A 21,250-nucleotide genomic window follows, 5' to 3' on the forward strand; every position below is an offset into this window, starting at 1 on the left:
AGTTGATCACCGTGCTGCAATAACTTCCTTCAGCACCTCCCCTTGCTCTCGCACCTCCGCCACTGCGCTCGCCACCTCCGTCCTCACCGGGGAAACCGCCTCCTCCACCAGCACACTCAAAACCTCCCTCATCTCCTTCCTCACCACCTCCATGCATTTCGCAATCTGCGCCAACTGCTTTTCAAATTCCGCAGCCATCACCTTAGTTATTTCTTCAGCCGTAAGCAGTGCGGCCGTCCCTGGTGCTCCAGCCTCCATTTTCCTTGGTGACCCCGCGGTGACCTTTCCACTCCCCGACGGACCTTCAGCTGGTTTTTTTTCGGCCGTTTTCTTGCTCACCCTCGACATTTTTCTTTGTTCTTTTTTTCCTCCTGTGTCTTCACTGTGCCTCCTCTGTGCCTTCTCCCTGCTTCTGCCGCCTCTGTGGACCCTGGGACCGGGCTTAAAGCCCCAAAGATTACGTTGCCGAACGGGAGCCCTCCATTGTGCGGCCGCCTCCCGCCCGCCGTCACCGGAAGTCGGGAGATATAAACTCGCAGTACACTTTCTTACAGTCTTTTTAGCCACCTGGTTCTGCTCGCAGATTCACTTTTTCTTTACTCCTTTATTGGCCCAGCTTTGATCCCTAACATTTTCCTATCACGCCGCTCCTGGATTGCTTTTCAAGCTCGGCCTGTTGCCCAAAGGTGTCCCTTTCAACTCCCACTCTTTTAAAATCTCTGCTCTGACTCTAAGCTCCTGCACTTTTTAAATCTCTGCTCTGACTCTCAGCTCCTGCACTTTTTAAATCTCTGCTCTGACTCTCAGCTCCTGCTCTATTTAAATCTCTGCTCTGACTCTCAGCTCCTGCTCTTTTTAAATCTCTGCTCTGAGTCTCAGCTCCTGCACTTTTTAAATCTCTGCTCTGACTCTCAGCTCCTGCTCTTTTTAAATCTCTGCTCTGATTCTCAGCTCCTGCTCTTTTTAAATCTTCGCTCTGAGTCTCAGCTCCTGCACTTTTTAAATCTCTGCTCTGACTCTCAGCTCCTGCACTTTTTAAATCTCTGCTCTGATTTTCAGCTCCTGCTCTATTTAAATCTCTGCTCTGAGTCTCAGCTCCTGCTCTATTTAAATCTCTGCTCTGACTCTCAGCTCCTGCTCTATTTAAATCTCTGCTCTGACTCTCAGCTCCTGCTCTATTTAAATCTCTGCTCTGATTCTCAGCTCCTGCTCTTTTTAAATCTTCGCTCTGATTCTCAGCTCCTGCTCTTTTTAAATCTTCGCTCTGATTCTCATCTCCTGCTCTATTTAAACCTCCGCTCTGACTCTCAGCTCCTGCTCTTTTCAAATTACTGAGGATGCTGAAAATCTGAAATAAAAACAGTACATATTGGAACTACTCAACAGGTCAGGCAGGATATGTTTGTTTTTGCAATATTTTAATTCAGTTTTTAACATTTTATAAATAAAAAAGAAAACACACCCCACCCCAAACAGAACTAGTATAAAAGATACCACCCCCCCCCCCCCCCCCCCCCCACCCCAGTAGCTGACGGTGATCAACTCTTTGATATACAGAATGAATGGGCGCCATCTTTCGGTCAGACAAGATATGTGGAGATAGAAACAGAGTTAATGTTTTAAGTTGATGACCTTTCATCAGAACTGGTTCTCTGCTTAAGTACCGGCCTCCTGCTCTTAAAAGCCATTATGTTCATCTGATCTCCGTCAATGAGCCTCTATGCAGTCCAACCATCACTCCACCTTCCAACCTCATTTTCACTAGGTCTTTGCTTTCCAAATTTGTTCTTATCTCACATAATTCTCTGTTTGGCTGCAAAACCACCCATCACAGAGGTGGCTGCATGATTGGCAACTGTGCCATTAGACACAAACTTCATCCATCTGCCATTGCCACACTCTGGTGCTGCATCTACTGTTTACAGATGCACAGCAGTAACTCCCCTAAGGTTACTTTGACATCACTTCCCAACTCCATGACTTCAACCATTGTGGACAAACCACAAGGTCATCTGCAGGTTTTCCTTCAAGTGACACACAATACACAATCCTGATTTGGATAAATAATTATTTTGTCACTGGTGTTGAATCAAAAGCCTGGAATTATGTACCAAACACAGTTGTGAGAATGTCATTAGTATAAAGATGGCTGTGATTTTATTAAGGTGAACTATCTCAGAGCAAATGGGGCAATAAAATTAATGGTGATGAATATAAATACAGCCTCACGACTTCTGGTTGCGGCTATGCGGAGCTAAGTCGCACATTCGGTGGCTCCCGCAAAAACGGACTTTTGGGCTCTTTTCAGGGCCCCCGGGGGCACTTTTTCGACGTTTCCCGGTGTGGGAAGGAGTTAATAATAGCTCCCCGTCAGTATATGGCTTTAACTAGGAGCGGGGCGACAAAAAAGGTGGTGGTGGACCAGAAGAAGGGAGGGAAGAAGGACAAAATGGCAGCGGGCGGAGACCAGGCAGCGTGGAGGCAGTGGGCGGAGGAGCAACAGGAGGGTATCCAGTGCTGCCTCAGAGAGATTAAAACGGATCTGCTAGAGCCGATGAAAGCTTCTATTGATAAGCTGCTGGAGACACAGACGGCCCAGGGGGTGGCGATCCGAGAGGCTCGACAAAAGATCTCTGACAATGAGGACGAGATCTTAGGCCTGGAGGTAAAGGTGGAGGCACACGAGGCGCTCCACAAGAAATGGCAGGAGCGGTTCAAGGAGATGGAGAATCGGTCAAGGCGGAATAATCTGCGGATTCTGGGCCTCCCGGAGGGGCTGGAGGGGCCGGACGTGGGGGCCTATGTGGTCACCTTGTTGAACTCGCTGATGGGAGCGGGGTCCTTCCAGGGGCCCCTGGAGCTGGAAGGGCCCATAGAGTGTTGGCGAGGAGGCCCAAGGCTAATGAGCCTCTGCGGGCGGTGCTGGTGCGGTTCCATTGGTTCGTCAATCGGGAGTGTGTGCTCAGGGGGGCCAAGAAGGAGAGGAGCAGCAGGTGGGAGAACGCGGAGGTTCAGATATATCAGGACTGGAGTGCGGAGGTGGCGAAGAGGAAGGCCAGGATCAATCGAGCGAAGGCGGTGCTGCACAGGAAGGGGGTGAAGTTTGGCATGTTGCAGCCGGCGCGACTGTGGGTTACCTACAAGGACCGGCACCATTATTTTGAGTCTCCGGAGGAGGCGTGGACCTATGTTCAGGCCGAGAAGCTGGACACAGACTGAGGGTCGGGATGGGCGATTGGGGACTGCGGTGGATATGTTATGCCTATTTTTGGTTCGGGGGGGGGGGGGTGGTGCTTTGCATTGTTTTGGGTTTCTTTTTCTCTGTGTTTTTCTCTTTCGGGTTGGGGAGGGTGGATGGGGCGGGTTGGGCACTGTTTTGGGTGGTGGGGGGGCCTGGTAGGTGGAGAGCACGGGCTTTTATCCCGCGCCGAAGACTCCGGGGGGGGGGGGGGGGGGGGGGGGGGGAAGCGAGGATTGTTTCCCGCGCTTAGAACGGAGGGGGGAGGGGGATAGCCTGTGGATGGGGAGCGGGAGAGGAGGGTGTGCTGCACAATGGGAGGAGTCGAAGGGGAGGCGTGAGTGGCCGGGGTCAGCAGGAGTCTGCTGACTTGCGGAAGTGCAATGGGGGGAGTAAACCAGCTAGGATGGGTCTGAGCCGGGGGGTGGGGGAGAAGAGAGAATCGAGTTGCTGCTGCTAAGGTCAAGGAGGAGCTGGAGCGAGTGGGGGGGGGGGGTCGAGACGGGGGTATGCCGCTGTGGGGAACGGGCCGAGTCTGGGGTGCGGGCGCATGGCTGGCCGAGGAGGGTGTCATGGCTAGTCGGTGGGGGAGGGGGGCGGGTAGCCCCCTGATCCGGCTGATAACCTGGAATGTAAGGGGACTGAATGGGCCGGTGAAGCAGGCCCACATGTTCGCGCACCTGAAGGGGCTCAAGGCGGATGTGGTTATGCTCCAGGAGACACACCTGAAGGTGGCAGACCAGGTAAGACTGAGGAAAGGGTGGGTAGGTCAGGTGTTTCACTGAGGGCTAGATGCCAAAAATCGAGGGGTGGCGGGCGATCTTGGTGGGAAAGAAGGTGTCATTCGAGGCGTCGAGCATTGTGGCAGATAATGGCGGTAGGTACATACTGGTAAGTGGTAAGTTGCAGGAAGAGAGGGTGGTACTGGTCAATGTGTATGCTCCAAATTGGGACGATGCGGGTTTTATGCGGCGTATGTATGCTCGGATCCCAGACTTGGAAAGGGGGGACCTGATAATGGGGGGAGACTTTAACACGGTGTTGGATCCGGCACTGGATCGTTCCAGGTCTAGGACGGGTAGGAAGCCGGCGGTGGCTAGAGTGTTGAGGGGATTTATGGACCAAATGGGAGGGGTGGACCCTTGGAGATTTGCAAGGCCAGGGGCTAGGGAATTTTCATTCTTCTCACATGTCCATAAGGCTTATTCTCAAATCGGCTTTTTCATTTTGAGTAGGGCGATGATAGCGAGAGTAGAGGATACCGAGTATTCGGCAATAGCCATTTCGGATCACGCCCCACATTGGGTGGACTTGGAGATGGGGGAGGAGAGGGACCAGCGTCCGCTGTGGCACTTGGAGGTGGGGCTGTTGGCGGATGAGGAGGTGAGCGAGCGGGTCCGAGGAAGTATAGAGAGGTACTTGGAGACCAACGACAACGGGGAGGTCCGAGTGGGGATGGTATGGGAGGCACTGAAGGCGGTGGTGAGGGGAGAGCTGATCTCCATCAGGGCCCACAAGGAGTGGAGGGAGCGCGTGGGGGGAAGGGAGAGGCTGGTGGGGGAGATGGTGAGGGTAGACAGGAGGTATGCGGAAGAGCCTGAGGAAGCATTGTTGAGGAAGAGGCGCAGCCTCCAGGCCGAATTCGACCTGGTGACCACCAGGAAGGTGGAGGTGCAGTGGAGGAAGGCCCAGGGGGGCGGTCTACGGGTATGGGGAAAAGGCAAGCCGGATGCTGGCGCATCAGCTTCGGAAGCGGGACGCAGCTCGGGAGATCGGGGGAGTTAAGGACAGGGAAGGGAGCGTGGTGCGGAGTTGGGTTGGCATCAATGGGGTCTTCAGGGACTTCTACGAGGAATTGTACCGATCCGAGCCCCCACGGGAGGAGGGAGGGATGGGCCGTTTCCTGGACCAATTCAGGTTTCCAAAGGTGGAAGAGGGAAAAAGAAAAAAAAAGAAATATAGCCTCCCCTTGCCAGTGTCACTTGCACTGTGACACATTTTAAACATCCCCATGTTTTGGTTTCCTTCTGTCTCCCAACACCATTGGAAAAAGTCTGTAACTGCTATCATGGCACGTTAGCCCTCCTTAACCTCTCCATGGTATGTACACTGATGTGCCATCCTCCACCAGCTCTCCTCCGTGTTCTAAATACATGGAGCAATTTTATTCCCACCATTCCATCCTAGCCAACTTAACTTTAACAAAATTTGTTTTCCTCACCTGAACTGCCAACTCTAACAGATTCTTATTTTACTAATTACCTGTCCCTGTTCCCTTATTGATGGTACACGAAATGATCCACATCCACATACATGGTGATCTCTTTGACACAGAAATATGTTTCAAACTCAATATTTAAGCGTAATGAATGGTTATGTTTACCTCCATAACATTAGCTGCCTCCACCCCATCACTGCACATGAAACCCAAATGCAAGCTTTTGTCATTTCTTTAAGACCCTCTTTGCCAGACTCCTAAGTTTCACCTTCCACAAACTCTAATTTACAATTTAATAATGTGATTTCACCTGCACTAAATCCCATGTACCCATCACATTGATTCTTCTAAAGAATAAACTTGTGTACCCAATTAATGTTTTCCAATTGAGGGACAATTAAGTGTGACCAATCCACCTACCATGCACATCTTTGGGTTGTGGGGGCGAAACCAACACAAACAGGGGGAGAATGTGCAAACTCTACACGGACAATGTCCCAGAGCCGGGATCAAACCTGGGACCTCGGCGCTGCGAGACAGCAATGCTAACCACTGTGCCACTGTGCTGCCCACCCATCACATTGATAACCCTTCCTGATCTAGAATGGCTTCCTATTCTGCAAAACATTAATTTCAAATTCCTCTTCCTTATTTACAGTGCCCTCATAGCCTTGCACCACCTTATTTCCATGACTTACTCCACTAAAAGCCTATGTTCCTCTTAATGTAGGGTTCTGTGCAGTTTCTCGCTACCCCCAAGCTCTCTCCCTAATCCCCTCCACCTTATTTTCTCTCCACCTACCTTTTCAAAATCCACTAATTTTAATAGTGCCTTTAGTCTAACTCCTCCTCCAATTCTCACTGGCCGTTTCTTTTTTTCTTTCCATTGATTGCAGTCTATGGGGAAACCTCAATAGAAACTCATTGGAGAAGCATAAAATGATTCACTGAAAGCAATTTCTGGATTCCTGCGTTATTCTATGTAGACTCCCAAGTTGCTGTCCATTTCGATGGAGTAATAATGGTGAATGCTGACAGTTTCAGCATTGTAAAGTCTGAGATATTATGCTGCAAGTATGATGTGTTAGGCAATTGCTTGATTAGCACGTTGTCCTGTGATCCTAACTAAGCGTCCCCTAAAAGTTCTGTCTCCTGCAAGTGCTACCCCTCTCCCAACATTTCCCCCCCCCCCCCCAAACACACACACACACAATCGTGACTGTGACTGGTGCTACTGGGACCACAGAGCTGTCATCCAGTTTGATTGGCCGGCAGCTCTCTGAGACAGGACTTTCTCCTTAGTGAGGGGCAGAAGTTCTGTCTCCAGTCACATGGCACCCCTTGAAGTGGGCTACAATCTACCAATATCGGCAGGATACATTCCCTGCTGACTGTTTGGGTGGTGGGATGGGAAACCCCGCCATCTGAAAATTCTTGGCCATAGTTTTATTGATTCAGAAGATCTTTATCGGGTCACATTCTCAGTTATAGTGAAAAATATCAAACACCAAACTTCTCTTGCCCTTCTGTCGCACCCTTATGAAACTTTGCCAAATCTTTTGCATACCGTTACAATTTCCTGAAACTGCACACTATACAGCTACACTCTAAGGTCTCAGGCCTTGGGCTACGAATTCAGATATGCTGCTTTTCAGCTTGGAAAATGATCATCATAGCCTTTGGTATTTCTTTCCAAGCTTCCCTCGGGATCAACAGATGAAAACTATAAGATCCTGGTGATTTGTTATTTTAAATTTGAGTATCTTCTTTAGAACTGTCTCTCACTAAATCACCTTCACCAACTGTTCCATTATCAGCTTTGGTGGTTTTACAATGTAAATACCCATCTCGCTTGAAAGCTGAGGCAACTTAGTTAGTATTTCTGGCATTCTTGTGATCTTAGTCAAACCTTCCCTATCTGCTTTTACTGCACATATTGAAACTTTATTGTCCTTTCTGGCTTTTGTTATCGTCTCTTCCTTATAATCTGTCTGAACTCTTTTGCAGCTTTCCTATATATTTTTCCTATTTATTCTAGTTTTCTCCTTTATTATGTACTAAATATTTTTCTTTTAGTTACAAATTTGTACTCATTTACCTATTGATTCATGGAATCTCAACCTTAAACAGAGACTTTGTGCCATTACAGGAACTTATTTGATTTTTACATTTGCCACCTCTGGTTTAAATATTTCCCATTGATGAGCTAAGCTTCCTTTTACCAGTTTTTCCTCCTATTTAATCCAGTTTGGGCGACTGTATTATGGTCAGTGTTTCAAGAATGTTTCACCTACCTGCTCTAATTCTTTATCCCAAACTAGTAATGTTTCCTTCCTTATTTTTGTATTGTGTTAACACATTTTAGATTTTCTTGGTTTATAATTTTTTCTTTTTATTGCTTCCTCACATCCTGCCTTCATCTTTTTTATTTTCTTATCCTTTTTGAAATATCTCAACATTTTTGCCTCATTTCCCATTAGCCTGGAATTTGCTTTCTCTTTCAGATCATCTATTCTGTCTCTTTCCTCCCTCTCCACACCCTCCCCAAATTATTAAATTCTCTCCTATAGTTTTTATTAATCCTCATATGAGGGTCTGGATCCCATTTATTTTTAGCATAAAGATAACAGGGAAGCCTAGGACAGAATTTCTTTTGTCTACAGCAAATGGTGGAGTTGCGCAAATCAACCACCAAGTTTTGGAAATTCGCAGTTTACAGCACATTTCATAATCTGTTGAAGTTATTAGGTGATTTATGCATTAATTATAGCATTCAAAATTATTGCATTATTTTTCAAGCAAAATTCAACCCATTATGCAGAAAATTAAATATGAATATATCTTATTGTAGATTGTAAAATCAATTTATTTTGCTCACTCAAGTATAAGTTTCTTCATGCCAAACAGGTACATTAAAATATTCCACAAAATTCTGTTTACAGACCAAAGATGAACTTTGACCCCAAAGATGAAGAAAAGACAATGGAACGATTTGGTTATGTAGACATCGGTTTCTAGTTTAAACTGCATAAAGATACTTTTAATAGTAAGCAATTCTGGAACACTTACAAGATCTTGTGTAGTAGGCTGCTACAAATACATATGCCAAAGTAATAGGATCCAGTGACAAACAGTGGAAGGTGATACCTCATTGTTGCCCCAAAAACTGTTACTCAGCTGAATAAAATATTTATTTATTAGTATAACATTTTTAAACTTTAACTAAAAAATGTAACTCATTCCAAATTCAACAGTTTTCTTTTCATGTGCATAAGAGGGGAGATGGTGGTGAAATGGCAATGTCACCGGACAGGCTATTACTTTGGAGACATGGCTATTACTTTGGAGACATGGCTTCAAATCCCACCACAGGAGCTGGTGGAATTTAAATTCAATTAATAAATCTGGAGTCTAAACCTAGTTTTAGTAATGGTGACCATGATTAACATTTTTTATTATTGTAAAATCCCATCTGGTTCTCCGATGTTGTTCAGGGAAGGAAATCGGCCATCCTTTCCTGGTCTGGCCAACATGTGATTACAGACCCCACAACAACAAAGTTGACTCTTAATTGCTCTTTGAAATGCCCATTCAGTTCAAGAGCAGTTAGAGCAAGGCAACAAACTCTGGCCTTGCCAGCAATACCCATATTCCATGAAAGAATTGAATAAAATGTTGAGTAAATGAATAAAAATTCAACATACCAAAAATAATTCATGGAGATATGTTTATTTTGTGAAACCCCTCGGATAGTGTGCTCCTATTTTATACCTGTTATAACAGCCGGTACTTCATCATGTAGCCATACATTTCAAATAAACAGCTGAAGAAGTTCAAGACACTGGGGTAGCTTTTTGCTTGATCATATCAACTACAAATAAATCATGATAAAATGAGACTGTGTTGTTTGTGAATGCAAATATGTACATTATTTCTTCTGGTTGGCAAGTTATTTGGAAACAATTGATCTTCAGATTAAACAAAGAATAATGCAACAATTGGTGCTGTTTATAGACATTTGTAAACAAATTGTCTACTTTTATCATTTTCAGTATATATTTATAATGTTTTATGTGAGCATTTAGCTGTTTTTAAAACTTTTTAAAATAAAAGCATACACTTTTTTTGGTCTCTCTGTATTACCAAATATTACCTCCCTACAAGTATTTTTATATCATGGAGTTCATCATTGAATGTTTTTAATATAAATTGCCGTATATATTTTATACAAAGCTTTCATTACATGGGCCAAAATTTAAGTCAGCTACCAAAGCTCATTATGATGTGCTAAAATTATTTTTTAGTACATGTATTTTACAAATGTTTACATTTCAGTTCAATAATGGTATATAGTGTGATTTGAAGTAGTGTCTCATCTTGTATTAAGAAAGTGTTAACTAGTCTTTGGTATCATTTTTGAAAGGAACTAGAATAGAATAGCTGATCAAAGTCATTTTGATCTTATTTCTTTGTCTTGGATCATGCCAAGACTAATTCGGGCTTCATCATTAGTACCCTTTTCAGTTGCATTGCATTGGAGAGATTAAGCTGTTCTCAAAATTAGGGTGGAGTACAATGGAGATTAATAAAATACTTTGCCACAAAGCAGCTTACTGACGCCATTTTCAATACGATGTATTTCTTCTTTGTGCTGACATTCTCCCACTAGAATAGGAGGGTTGGGGAGCAAATTGCACTATGTGAACCAAATCAATCTAACCAAACAGAGGTACATTTTAAAAATGTTTCAGTGTCTTGAGTAGATGACGAGGGGTAGAGTAGGTGAGATGGTAGATGGGTAAGGTGGTGAGGCCAGGTTGGGGATGGGGTCATCTGGTGGTGAGATTGAGTGGAGGGGAGTTGGAGGGTCGAAGGGGGAATTGGGGGCCAGCGTGAGTGATGGGGGGTGGGGGCGGTGGGAGATTGGGTCAGTTGTATAGTTATCTAGAAGTTAGACTAGGATTGCTCTGTCTAAAATTTCCTTTATAACTATCCAGGTAAATAAGTACAAACTTCCCAGGCAATTCCCATGAAGTAAATGCATTGGGTCTTAGCAGGGATCCCAATGTGTATCGGGGGCATTATGTTCAGTTAGTAACAATCCAGAGACTGGATGATCTGGATCATTATCGTAGAATCCCTATGCAGAAGAGGGCCATTCAGCCCATCGAATCTGAATCGCCCCTCCGAAAGAGACCCCATCTAGGCCCACACCTCCCCCTATCCCCAAAACCCCATCTAACCTTTGGATACTAAGGGGCAATTTAGAATGGTCAATCTACCTAACCTGCATATCTTTGGACCGAGGGAAGAAACCCCGCAGACACTGGGAGAATGTGCAAACTCCACACAGACAGTCACCCAAGGCCGGAATCAAACTCTTGCCCCAGGCGCTGTAAAGTAACAGTGCTAACCACCGTGCCAGCAGGGAAAAGAAAAACATAATTGCATTCATAAGGCACCTTTAACAACTTCAGTGTTCCAAAGTGCTTCGCAGCCAATGAAGTTCTTTTGGAGCGCAGTCACTATCGTAATTATAGTTGCTTAGTCATACGCGATAAAGTCTCTGGTAATTATGAGATTGTCTTTCCAATTGATGGAAGTAATAAATGACTTTATTAATGTATTTTATTCCCAACACATATAAAAGGTTACAAAACATAAACAATTCAGGGAACAAACTCCCCAGACCAAACCCATACTCCCCAGTTTACCTCTCCTCCCAGCTACTCCTCGCACTTCTCCTTAATCTTCCTCACCTGCTTACCTCCCAGCCACCTGCATATGTCTCTGATCCTGCCTTCCCCTTCCACATCTGGAAGCAGCAGTTACTGTAACAGGGTGTATCTCAGCAACCTGGGGAACTCTTTCCAAACCTGCCGTGCAAAGTCCCTTACCTGCAGATACCTAAACTCACTTCCTCTTGGGAGCTCTGCCCTCTCCTTCAGTTCTTCTATACTGGCAAACCGTCTTCCAGGTACAGATCCCTCACCTTAACCAGCCCCACTTCTCTCCACTTCCTATACATGCCATCTATTCCCCCCCCCGGGCTCAAAACCATGGTTTTTGCACAACGGTGTTAACACCGAAATCCCTTCTATCCTAAAGTGCCTCCTCAGCAGATTCCAGACCTCACCGTGGACTACACTGCAGGGCTCTTAGAGTGTTTCCTTGGTGGCATTGCCAATGCCATCACCATTGCTCTCAAGCTGGACCCCCTACAGGATTCATCCTCCACCCTACCCCATTCTACCCCTTCTCTTTCCCACCACCACCTCACCTTTTCCACGTTTGCCGCCCAGTAATAATGTAGCAGGTTCAGCAATGCCAACCTTCCCTTCTACCTCTGTCTTTGAAACAGGGTCCTTTTAACCCTTGGCACCTTCCCTGCTCATACAAAGTCTGTAATAATCGTATCCAGTTTAGAACATAGAACATACAGTGCAGAAGGAGGCCATTCGGCCCATCGAGTCTGCACCGACCCACCCTATCCCAATAACCCCCCCTAACCTGCACGTCTTTGGACTCTGGGAGGAAACCAGAGCTCCCGGAGGAAACTCACGCAGGCACGGGGAGAACGTGCAGACTCTGCACAGGCAGTGACCCAGCAGGGAATTGAACCTGGGACCCTGGTGCTGTGAAGCCACAGTGCTAGCCACGTGTGCTGCCGAAAGGCCTTCACAGAACAATGCAGCACAGGAACAGGCCCTATGACCTTCCAAACCTGTACCGGTCATGATACCATCCTTGGCCAAAACCCTCAGCACTTCCCAGAGAAAGAACAAAGACCTTCGGTACAAAGGTCGGGAGTGTCTGGAATATGAACAGGAACCTTGGCAGAATGTTCATCTTCACCACTTCGACCCCTCCCTGCCAAAGCCAAGTGCAGCATGTCCACGTCTTCAGATCCTCCCTAACCTCCTCCACCAGTTTTGTTAAATTCCATTTGTGTAGCATTGCCCATTACCTCGATCCTGAATCTTCAGGTATCTAAACCTATCTCTGGCCAGCTTAAATGGCATCCCCCTCGATTAGCTCGTTCACCGGGAACACTTTGCTTTTTCTTCCATTTAATTTAGATCCCAGAACGTCCCAAACTTTCCCAACAGGCCCATGATCCTCTCCATGCTTTCCAGCGGGTCCGAAACATCTAATAGTAGGTCGTCCATGTTTAGTGACATCCGATACTCCCTTTCTCCCCTCGTAATCCTTCGCCACTCTGCCGACCTAAGGGCCATTGCCAGAGTCTCTATAGCCGGCACAAACAGCAGCGGCGACAACGGCACCCCTGCCTTGTTCCCCTGTGCAGTTCAAAGATTCGTGAACCCAAGTCATTGGCCTGCACACTCACCATCGGTGCCACATATAACACACACACCCATGCCACAAACTTTGGCCCAAACTCAAACCTTCCCAGGACCTCAAACAGGTACTGCCACTCCACCCGGTCAAATGCTTTCTCCGCGTCCATGGACATCTCTACCTATACGACCCACATTTCAACGGATCCTCCTTTTTTGGTATTAATGTGATTGTTGCTTGCGTCATCGTCTCAGGCAGCTCCCCCTTCTCCAACGCCTCATTAAACACCCAAAGACATGTGGTGCCAGGTCTGTCGTGAATTCCTAATAGAATTCCGCCGGGTAACCATCGGGCCCCAGGCCATTCCCGACTTCATACTCTTACACTATCCAATATCTCCCTCAGCCCCAACGATTCCTCTAGCGCCTGCCTCTTCTCTTCCTCCAACTGTGGAAACTCCAGTTCGTCTAAGAACCGTCCCATGTCCCCCTCTACACGGCGCCCCCCCCCCCCCCCCCCCCTGGGTCCGCCCTGTACATCTCCTTATAGTAATCCCTAAACACCTTCTTTATCTTCCCCGGCTCCGATACCACATTCCCTGCCCCAGTCCGTATCTTCAATATTTCTCTGGACGTGGCCTGCTTCCGTAGCTGATGCGCTAACATTCGACTCGCCTTCTCCCCGTATTCGTACTGCACCCCCTTTCCCTATGCAAGTGTCCTACTGCCCTCCCCGTTGTCAATCTATCAAATTGCCCCTGTAGTTTTTTCCTCCTCGCCAATCCCTCTGCGGTGGGCACCCTCAAATACTCCCTATCTACCTCCACCATCTCGTTTATTAGCTGTTCATATACCTCCCTCTCCCTATCTGTGAGCCTTGAACAAGATAATCTCCCCTCGGACCACCGCTTTTAGCACTTCCCAAAATGGCCGCCAACACCTCCCGTTAGGTTCAATTCTGCATAATCTTTAATCACAGCCTGTACTTTGTCACAAAACCCTTTATCTGCCAACAACCCTGAATTGAGCCTCCACCCCGGCCCCTGCTCCCATCCTGAAATAAGCCGAATCTCCGGCCAGTGGAGTGCATGGTCCGAGATTACTATCCCCACGTAGTCTGCCCTCTCCACCCCTACCAACATCTCACAGCTCACCACGAAAAAGTTGATTCCTGAATACATCCTCTACACCTGTGAGAAAAAGGAACACTCTCCTCTGGGTTCTTGAAGCGCCACGGGTCCACCAGACTCATCTTTTCCATAAATCCCCACCAGCTCCTTTGCCATTCGTCTTCTACCCATCTGGGGCTTGACCTATCTACCCTCGGCTCTAGGACGCAATTAAAATCTCCTCCCATAATCAACTGATGCGTGGCCAAGTCCAGGATTTCTGCCAGCAACCCCCTCACTTCCTTCGCGCTCACAAACCCTACCTCATCGCAACACCCTCCCCCCTCTACGGCCACCTCTCTCGGCCTTCTCCCCCACTTCACTTCCGTTCATCAGCCTTACCCGCCAGGGTGGCAACTGCTGCCCAAAGGCTCCTCTTGCTGACCCCCCACCCCTCCTCCGTCCTCACTGCTCTGTTCTGTAAAGAAGGCTCCCTGCTGACCTCCCCCGCCCCCACCCAAACAAAGACACATCTCGAACCAGAGGTCACCTCCCCCAAAGAGAAACAAAATAAAAAATCACAGCCCCAGGCAGCAGGAGGGGGTGGAGACAGCCGTCCCTTTATAAACTTTTCATCCCTGCTACCCTTTGTCGACCTGACAGTAAAAAGAAGAAAAAACCCTCCACATTGGTGGAAAAGGAAAAAAAACTCCCTCCAACAATACTCTACCCGTGTTCTCAATTACTTCAAAGTGCCAGTACCTCCATCTCCCAAAATTGTTTATTCAGTTGTCCCCCAGTTTATGTACCTTGATAAATTCATTGCCCAATTCTGGGGTCTCAAAGTAGTATTCCCGGCCTTCATAGGTCACCCATAGCTTCGCCGGGGAGAGCACCCCAAACGTGATCCTCTGTCGATACAGCACCGCTTTGGTCCTGCTGAACCCCACATGCGTTTTGCCAGCTCAGCTCCAATGTCCTGGTACATTCAATCCTTGTTCCCCTTGTGGTGAATGTATTCACCTAATTCATAAGCTATCTGTATAATGCTGTGACCTATGACCGGGAAGTGATGAAAAGGTCTACTTCCAGGTACTGTACTGGAACCCCGGTGGGCTCCGCTTCTGGCTCTGCCCTCACCGGGGCCATATATAGACCGGCCATCTGTGGGTGGCACTCATTTGTACAGCAGATACTGGCAGGCGCGTTCATGGATAATAAAGCCTAATGTTCACTCGTTCTCACGGTCTCACAGTGAATTGACGGTATAACTATTTTTTTTTTTATTAAATATTTTATTGAAAATTTTTGGTCAACCAACACAGTACATTGTGCATCCTTTACACAATATTATAACAACACAAATAACAATGACCTATTTTATAAACAAAAAATGAATAAATAATAAATAACAAAAATGAAAACTAGCCCTAATTGGCAACTGCCTTGTCACAAGTAACACTCTCCAAAAATATAATTTAACAGTCCAATATATAATTATCTGTAGCAACGACCTATACATACTATCCAGTATATATTAACAACCCTGAGAGTCCTTCTGGTTCCTCCTTCCCCCCCCCCCCCGATCCTGGGCTGCTGCTGCTGCCTTCTTTTTTCCATTCCGTCTATCTTTCTGCGAGGTATTCGACGAACGGTTGCCACCGCCTGGTGAACCCTTGAGCCGACCCCCTTAGGACGAACTTAATCCGCTCTAGCTTTATAAACCCCGCCATGTAATTTATCCAGGTCTCCACCCCCGGGGGCTTGGCTTCTTTCCACATTAGCAATATCCTGCGCCGGGCTACTAGGGACGCAAAGGCCAAAACATCGGCCTCTCTCGCCTCCTGCACTCCCGGCTCTTGTGCAACCCCAAATATAGCCAACCCCCAGCTTGGTTCGACCCGGACTCCTACTACTTTTGAAAGCACCTTTGTCACCCCCATCCAAAACCCCTGTAGTGCCGGGCATGACCAAAACATATGGGTATGATTCGCTGGGCTTCTCAAGCACCTCGCACACCTATCCTCCACCCCAAAAAATTTACTGAGCCGTGCTCCAGTCATATGTGCCCTGTGTAATACCTTAAACTGAATCAGGCTTAGCCTGGCACACGAGGACAACGAGTTTACCCTGCTTAGGGCATCTGCCCACAGCCCCTCCTCGATCTCCTCCCCCAGCTCTTCTTCCCATTTCCCTTTTAGTTCATCTACCATAGTCTCCCCTTCGTCCCTCATTTCCCTATATATATCTGACACCTTACCATCCCCCACCCATGTCTTTGAGATCACTCTGTCCTGCACCTCTTGTGTCGGGAGCTGCGGGAATTCCCTCACCTGTTGCCTCGCAAAAGCCCTCAGTTGCATATACCTGAATGCATTCCCTTGGGGCAACCCATATTTCTCGGTCAGCGCTCCCAGACTCGCGAACTTCCCATCCACAAACAGATCTTTCAGTTGCGTTATTCCTGCTCTTTGCCACATTCCATATCCCCCATCCATTCCCCCCGGAGCAAACCTATGATTGTTTCTTATCGGGGACCCCCCCCAAGGCTCCAGTCTTTCCCCTATGCCGTCTCCACTGTCCCCAAATCTTCAGTGTAGCCACCACCACCGGGCTTGTGGTGTAGTTCCTCGGTGAGAACGGCAATGGGGCTGTCACCATAGCCTGTAGGCTAGTCCCCCTACAGGACGCCCTCTCTAATCTCTTCCACGCCGCTCCCTCCTCCTCTCCCATCCACTTACTCACCATTGAAATATTAGCGGCCCAATAATACTCACTTAGGCTCGGTAGTGCCAGCCCCCCCCTATCCCTGCTACGCTGTAAGAATCCCTTCCTCACTCTCGGGGTCTTCCCGGCCCACACAAAACCCATGATGCTCTTTTCAATCCTTTTAAAAAAAGCCTTCGTGATCACCACCGGGAGGCACTGAAACACAAAGAGGAATCTCGGGAGGACCACCATCTTAACCGCCTGCACCCTCCCTGCCAGTGACAGGGATACCATATCCCATCTCTTGAAATCCTCCTCCATCTGTTCCACCAACCGCGTTAAATTTAACCTATGCAATGTGCCCCAATTCTTAGCTATCTGGATCCCCAGGTAACGAAAGTCCCTTGTTACCTTCCTCAACGGTAGGTCCTCTATTTCTCTACTCTGCTCCCCTGGATGCACCACAAACAACTCACTTTTCCCCATGTTCAATTTATACCCTGAAAACTCCCCAAGTATCCGCATTATTTCTGGCATCCACTCCGCCGGGTCTGCCACGTATAGTAGCAAATCGTCCGCATACAAAGATACCCGGTGTTCTTCTCCTCCCCTAAGTACTCCCCTCCACTTCTTGGAACCCCTCAACGCTATCGCCAGGGGCTCAATCGCCAGTGCAAACAATAATGGGGACAGAGGGCATCCCTGCCTTGTCCCTCTATGGAGCCGAAAATATGCAGATCCCCGTCCATTCGTGACCACGCTCGCCACTGGGGCCCTATACAACAGCTGCACCCATCTAACATACCCCTCTCCAAAACCAAATTTCCTCAACACCTCCCACAAATAATCCCACTCCACTCTTATCAAATGCTTTCTCGGCATCCATCGCCACTACTATCTCCGTTTCTCCCTCTGGTGGGGCCATCATCATTACCCCTAACAACCTCTGTATATTCGTGTTCAGCTGTCTCCCCTTCACAAACCCAGTTTGGTCCTCGTGGACCACCCCCGGGACACATTCCTCTATTCTCATTGCCATTACCTTGGCCAGGATCTTGGCATCTACATTTAAGAGGGTAATAGGTCTATAGGACCCGCATTGTAGCGGGTCCTTTTCCTTCTTTAAGAGAAGCGATATCGTTGCTTCAGACATAGTCGGGGGCAGTTGTCCCCTTTCCTTTGCCTCATTAAAGGTCGTCGTCAGTACCGGGGCGAGCAAGTCCACATATTTTCTATAGAATTCGACTGGGAATCCATCCGGTCCCGGGGCCTTTCCCGCCTGCATGCTCCTAATTCCTTTCACCACTTCTTCTACCTCGATCTGTGCTCCCAGTCCCACCCTTTCCTGCTCTTCCACCTTGGGAAATTCCAGCCGATCCAAGAAGCCCATCATTCTCTCCCTCCCATCCGGGGGTTGAGCTTCATATAATTTTTTATAAAATGTCTTGAACACTCCATTCACTCTCTCCACTCCCCGCTCCATCTCTCCTTCCTCATCCCTCACTCCCCCTATTTCCCTCGCTGCTCCCCTTTTCCTCAATTGGTGTGCCAGCAACCTGCTCGCCTTCTCCCCATATTCGTACTGTACACCCTGTGCCTTCCTCCATTGTGCCTCTGCAGTGCCCGTAGTCAGCAAGTCAAATTCTACATGTAGCCTTTGCCTTTCCCTGTACAGTCCCTCCTCCGGTGCTTCCGCATATTGTCTGTCCACCCTCAAAAGTTCTTGCAGCAACCGCTCCCGTTCCTTACTCTCATGCTTCCCTTTATGTGCCCTTATTGATATCAGCTCCCCTCTAACCACCGCCTTCAACGCCTCCCAGACCACTCCCACCTGGACCTCCCCATTATCATTGAGTTCCAAGTACTTTTCAATGCACCCCCTCACCCTTAGACACACCCCCTCATCTGCCATTAGTCCCATGTCCATTCTCCAGGGTGGGCGCCCTCCTGTTTCCTCCCCTATCTCCAAGTCCACCCAGTGTGGAGCGTGATCCGAAATGGCTATAGCCGTATACTCCGTTCCCCTCACCTTCGGGATCAATGCCCTACCCAGCACAAAAAAGTCTATTCGCGAGTAGACTTTATGGACATAGGAGAAAAACGAGAACTCCTTACTCCTAGGTCTGCTAAATCTCCACGGGTCTACACCTCCCATCTGCTCCATAAAATCTTTAAGTACCTTGGCTGCTGCCGGCCTCCTTCCAGTCCTGGACTTCGACCTATCCAGCCCTGGTTCCAACACCGTATTAAAATCTCCCCCCATTATCAGCTTTCCCATCTCTAGGTCCGGAATGCGTCCTAGCGTCGGCCTCATTAAATTGGCAACATCCCAGTTCGGGGCATATACGTTTACCAAAACCACCGTCTCCCCCTGTAGTTTGCCACTCACCATCACGTATCTGCCCCCGTTATCCGCCACTATAGTCTTTGCCTCGAACATTACCCGCTTCCCCACTAATATAGCCACCCACCTGTTTTTCGCATCTAGCCCCGAATGGAACACCTGCCCCACCCATCATTTGCGTAGCCTAACCTGGTCTATCAGTTTCAGGTGCGTTTCCTGTAACATAACCACATCTGCCTTAAGTTTCTTAAGGTGTGCGAGTACCCGTGCCCTCTTTATCGGCCCGTTCAGCCCTCTCACGTTCCACGTGATCAGCCGAGTTGGGGGGCTTCCTACCCCCCCCCTTGTCGATTAGCCATCACCTTTTTCCAGCTCCTCACCCGGTTCCCACGCAGCTGTATCTCCCCCAGGCGGTGCCCCCCCGCCCATCCTCCCCCATACCAACTTCCCCCTCTCCCCAGCAGCAGCAACCCAGTAATTCCCCCCTCCCACCCCCCCCCCCCCCCGCTAGATCCCCCGCTAGCGTAATTACTCCCCCCATGTTGCTCCCAGAAGTCAGCAAACTCTGGCCGACCTCGGCTTCCCCCCGTGACCTCGGCTCGCACCGTGCGACGCCCCCTCCTTCCTGCTTCTCTATTCCCGCCATGATTATCATAGCGCGGGAACCAAGCCCGCGCTTCTCCCCCAATGGCCAACGCCCCATCTCCTCCACCTCCCCTCCTCCCCCCATCACCACCTGTGGGAGAGAGAAAAGTTACCACATCGCAGGATTAGTACATAAAACTCCTCTTTCCCCCCTTTTTAACCCCCCTCTTTGCCCCCCACATTCGCCCCACCACTTTGTTCAAACGTTCTTTTTAATAACCCACTCATTCCAGTTTTTCTTCCACAATAAAAGTCCACGCTTCATCCGCCGTCTCAAAGTAGTGGTGCCTCCCTCGATATGTGACCCACAGTCTTGCCGGTTGCAGCATTCCAAATTTTATCTTCTTTTTATGAAGCATCGCCTTGGCCCGATTAAAGCTCGCCCTCCTTCTCGCCACCTCCGCACTCCAGTCTTGATAAACGCGGATCACCGCGTTCTCCCATTTACTGCTCCGAGTTTTCTTCGCCCATCTAAGGACCATTTCTCTATCCTTAAAACGGAGGAATCTCACCACTATGGCTCTGGGAATTTCTCCTGCTCTCGGTCCTCGCGCCATCACTCGGTATGCTCCCTCCACCTCCAACGGACCCGCCGGGGCCTCCGCTCCCATTAACGAGTGCAGCATCGTGCTCACATATGCCCCGACGTCCGCTCCCTCCACACCTTCAGGAAGACCAAGAATCCTCAGGTTGTTCCTCCTTGCGTTGTTTTCCAGTGCCTCCAACCTTTCCACACATCGTTTCTGATGTGCCTCCTGCGTCTCCGTCTTCACCACCAGGCCCTATATGTCGTCCTCATTCTCGGCTGCCTTTGCCTTCACGACCCGAAGCTCCCGCTCCTGGGTCTTTTGTTCCTCCTTTAGCCCTTCGATCGCCTGTAGTATCGGGGCCAACAGCTCTTTCTTCATTTCCTTTTTGATCTCTTCCACACAGCATTTCAAGAACTCTTGTTGTTCAGGGCCCCATGTTAAACTGCCACCTTCCGACGCCATCTTGGTTTTTGCTTGCCTTCCTTGCTGCTGTTCTAAAGGATCCACTGCAATCCGGCCACTTTCTCCTCCTTTTTCCATCCGTATCCAGGGGGGATTCCCTTCTGGTTTACCACACAGTGTTTTTAGCCGTCAAAATTGCCGTTGGGGCTCCTATCAAGAGCCCAAAAGTCTGTTTCACCGGGAGCTGCCGAAACGTGCGACTCAGCTGGTCATCGCCGCACCCGGAAGTCGGTATAACAATTTATTACCCATCGATAGCACCATGGAAGCCGCTCTAAAGCCAGATAAGCTCGAACTCGACACGCACGCGCGCGCTAAAGGCCAAGGAGATCTTCGAACATTAGCTTCGCTGCATCGAAGCCTACCTCAACTCCTCCACAACGCCTCCCACTGAAACCCTCAAGCTGCAACTCCTCCACGCTCGGGTGAGCCATCGAATCTCCGTGATGATAGAGAAAGCTGCCACGTACGAGGCGGCGGTTGCAACCCTCAAGGCGCATTTCGTGAAGCCCGTAAACGAGGTGTTCACCCGACACCTTCTCACTACTCGCTGTCCACGCCCCGGGGAATCGCTGGATGAGTACCTGGAAACCCTGACCCTACTCGCGAGGAACTACAGCTATCGGGATGTGAAGGCGGAGGAACACATGAACCTGCAGATCCAGGAAACTTACGTGGCTGGGGTCCGATTGAA

At 48.6% G+C, this 21,250-nt stretch overlaps 1 protein-coding gene across 3 annotated transcripts in view; it reads left to right on the forward strand.

Annotated features, from left to right (window-relative positions):
• Positions 1 to 21,250, forward strand: part of LOC140391640 (protein O-glucosyltransferase 2-like) — a 133,596-nt gene that overhangs the window by 87,983 nt on the left and 24,363 nt on the right. For 2 of the 3 annotated variants that reach the window (XM_072476330.1, XM_072476329.1), the window contains exon 10: positions 8,399 to 9,580. The exons of the other annotated variant lie outside the window; for it this stretch is intronic. In XM_072476330.1, coding sequence (XP_072332431.1) covers positions 8,399 to 8,416 — 18 coding nt within the window. In that variant the 3' untranslated portion in view covers positions 8,417 to 9,580. Of the gene's footprint in view, positions 1 to 8,398; positions 9,581 to 21,250 lie in introns of those variants that run through there. 3 annotated transcript variants of the gene reach the window in all.

This window comes from Scyliorhinus torazame, chromosome 15 (genome assembly GCF_047496885.1).
Source record: "Scyliorhinus torazame isolate Kashiwa2021f chromosome 15, sScyTor2.1, whole genome shotgun sequence".
NCBI lineage: Eukaryota > Metazoa > Chordata > Chondrichthyes > Carcharhiniformes > Scyliorhinidae > Scyliorhinus > Scyliorhinus torazame.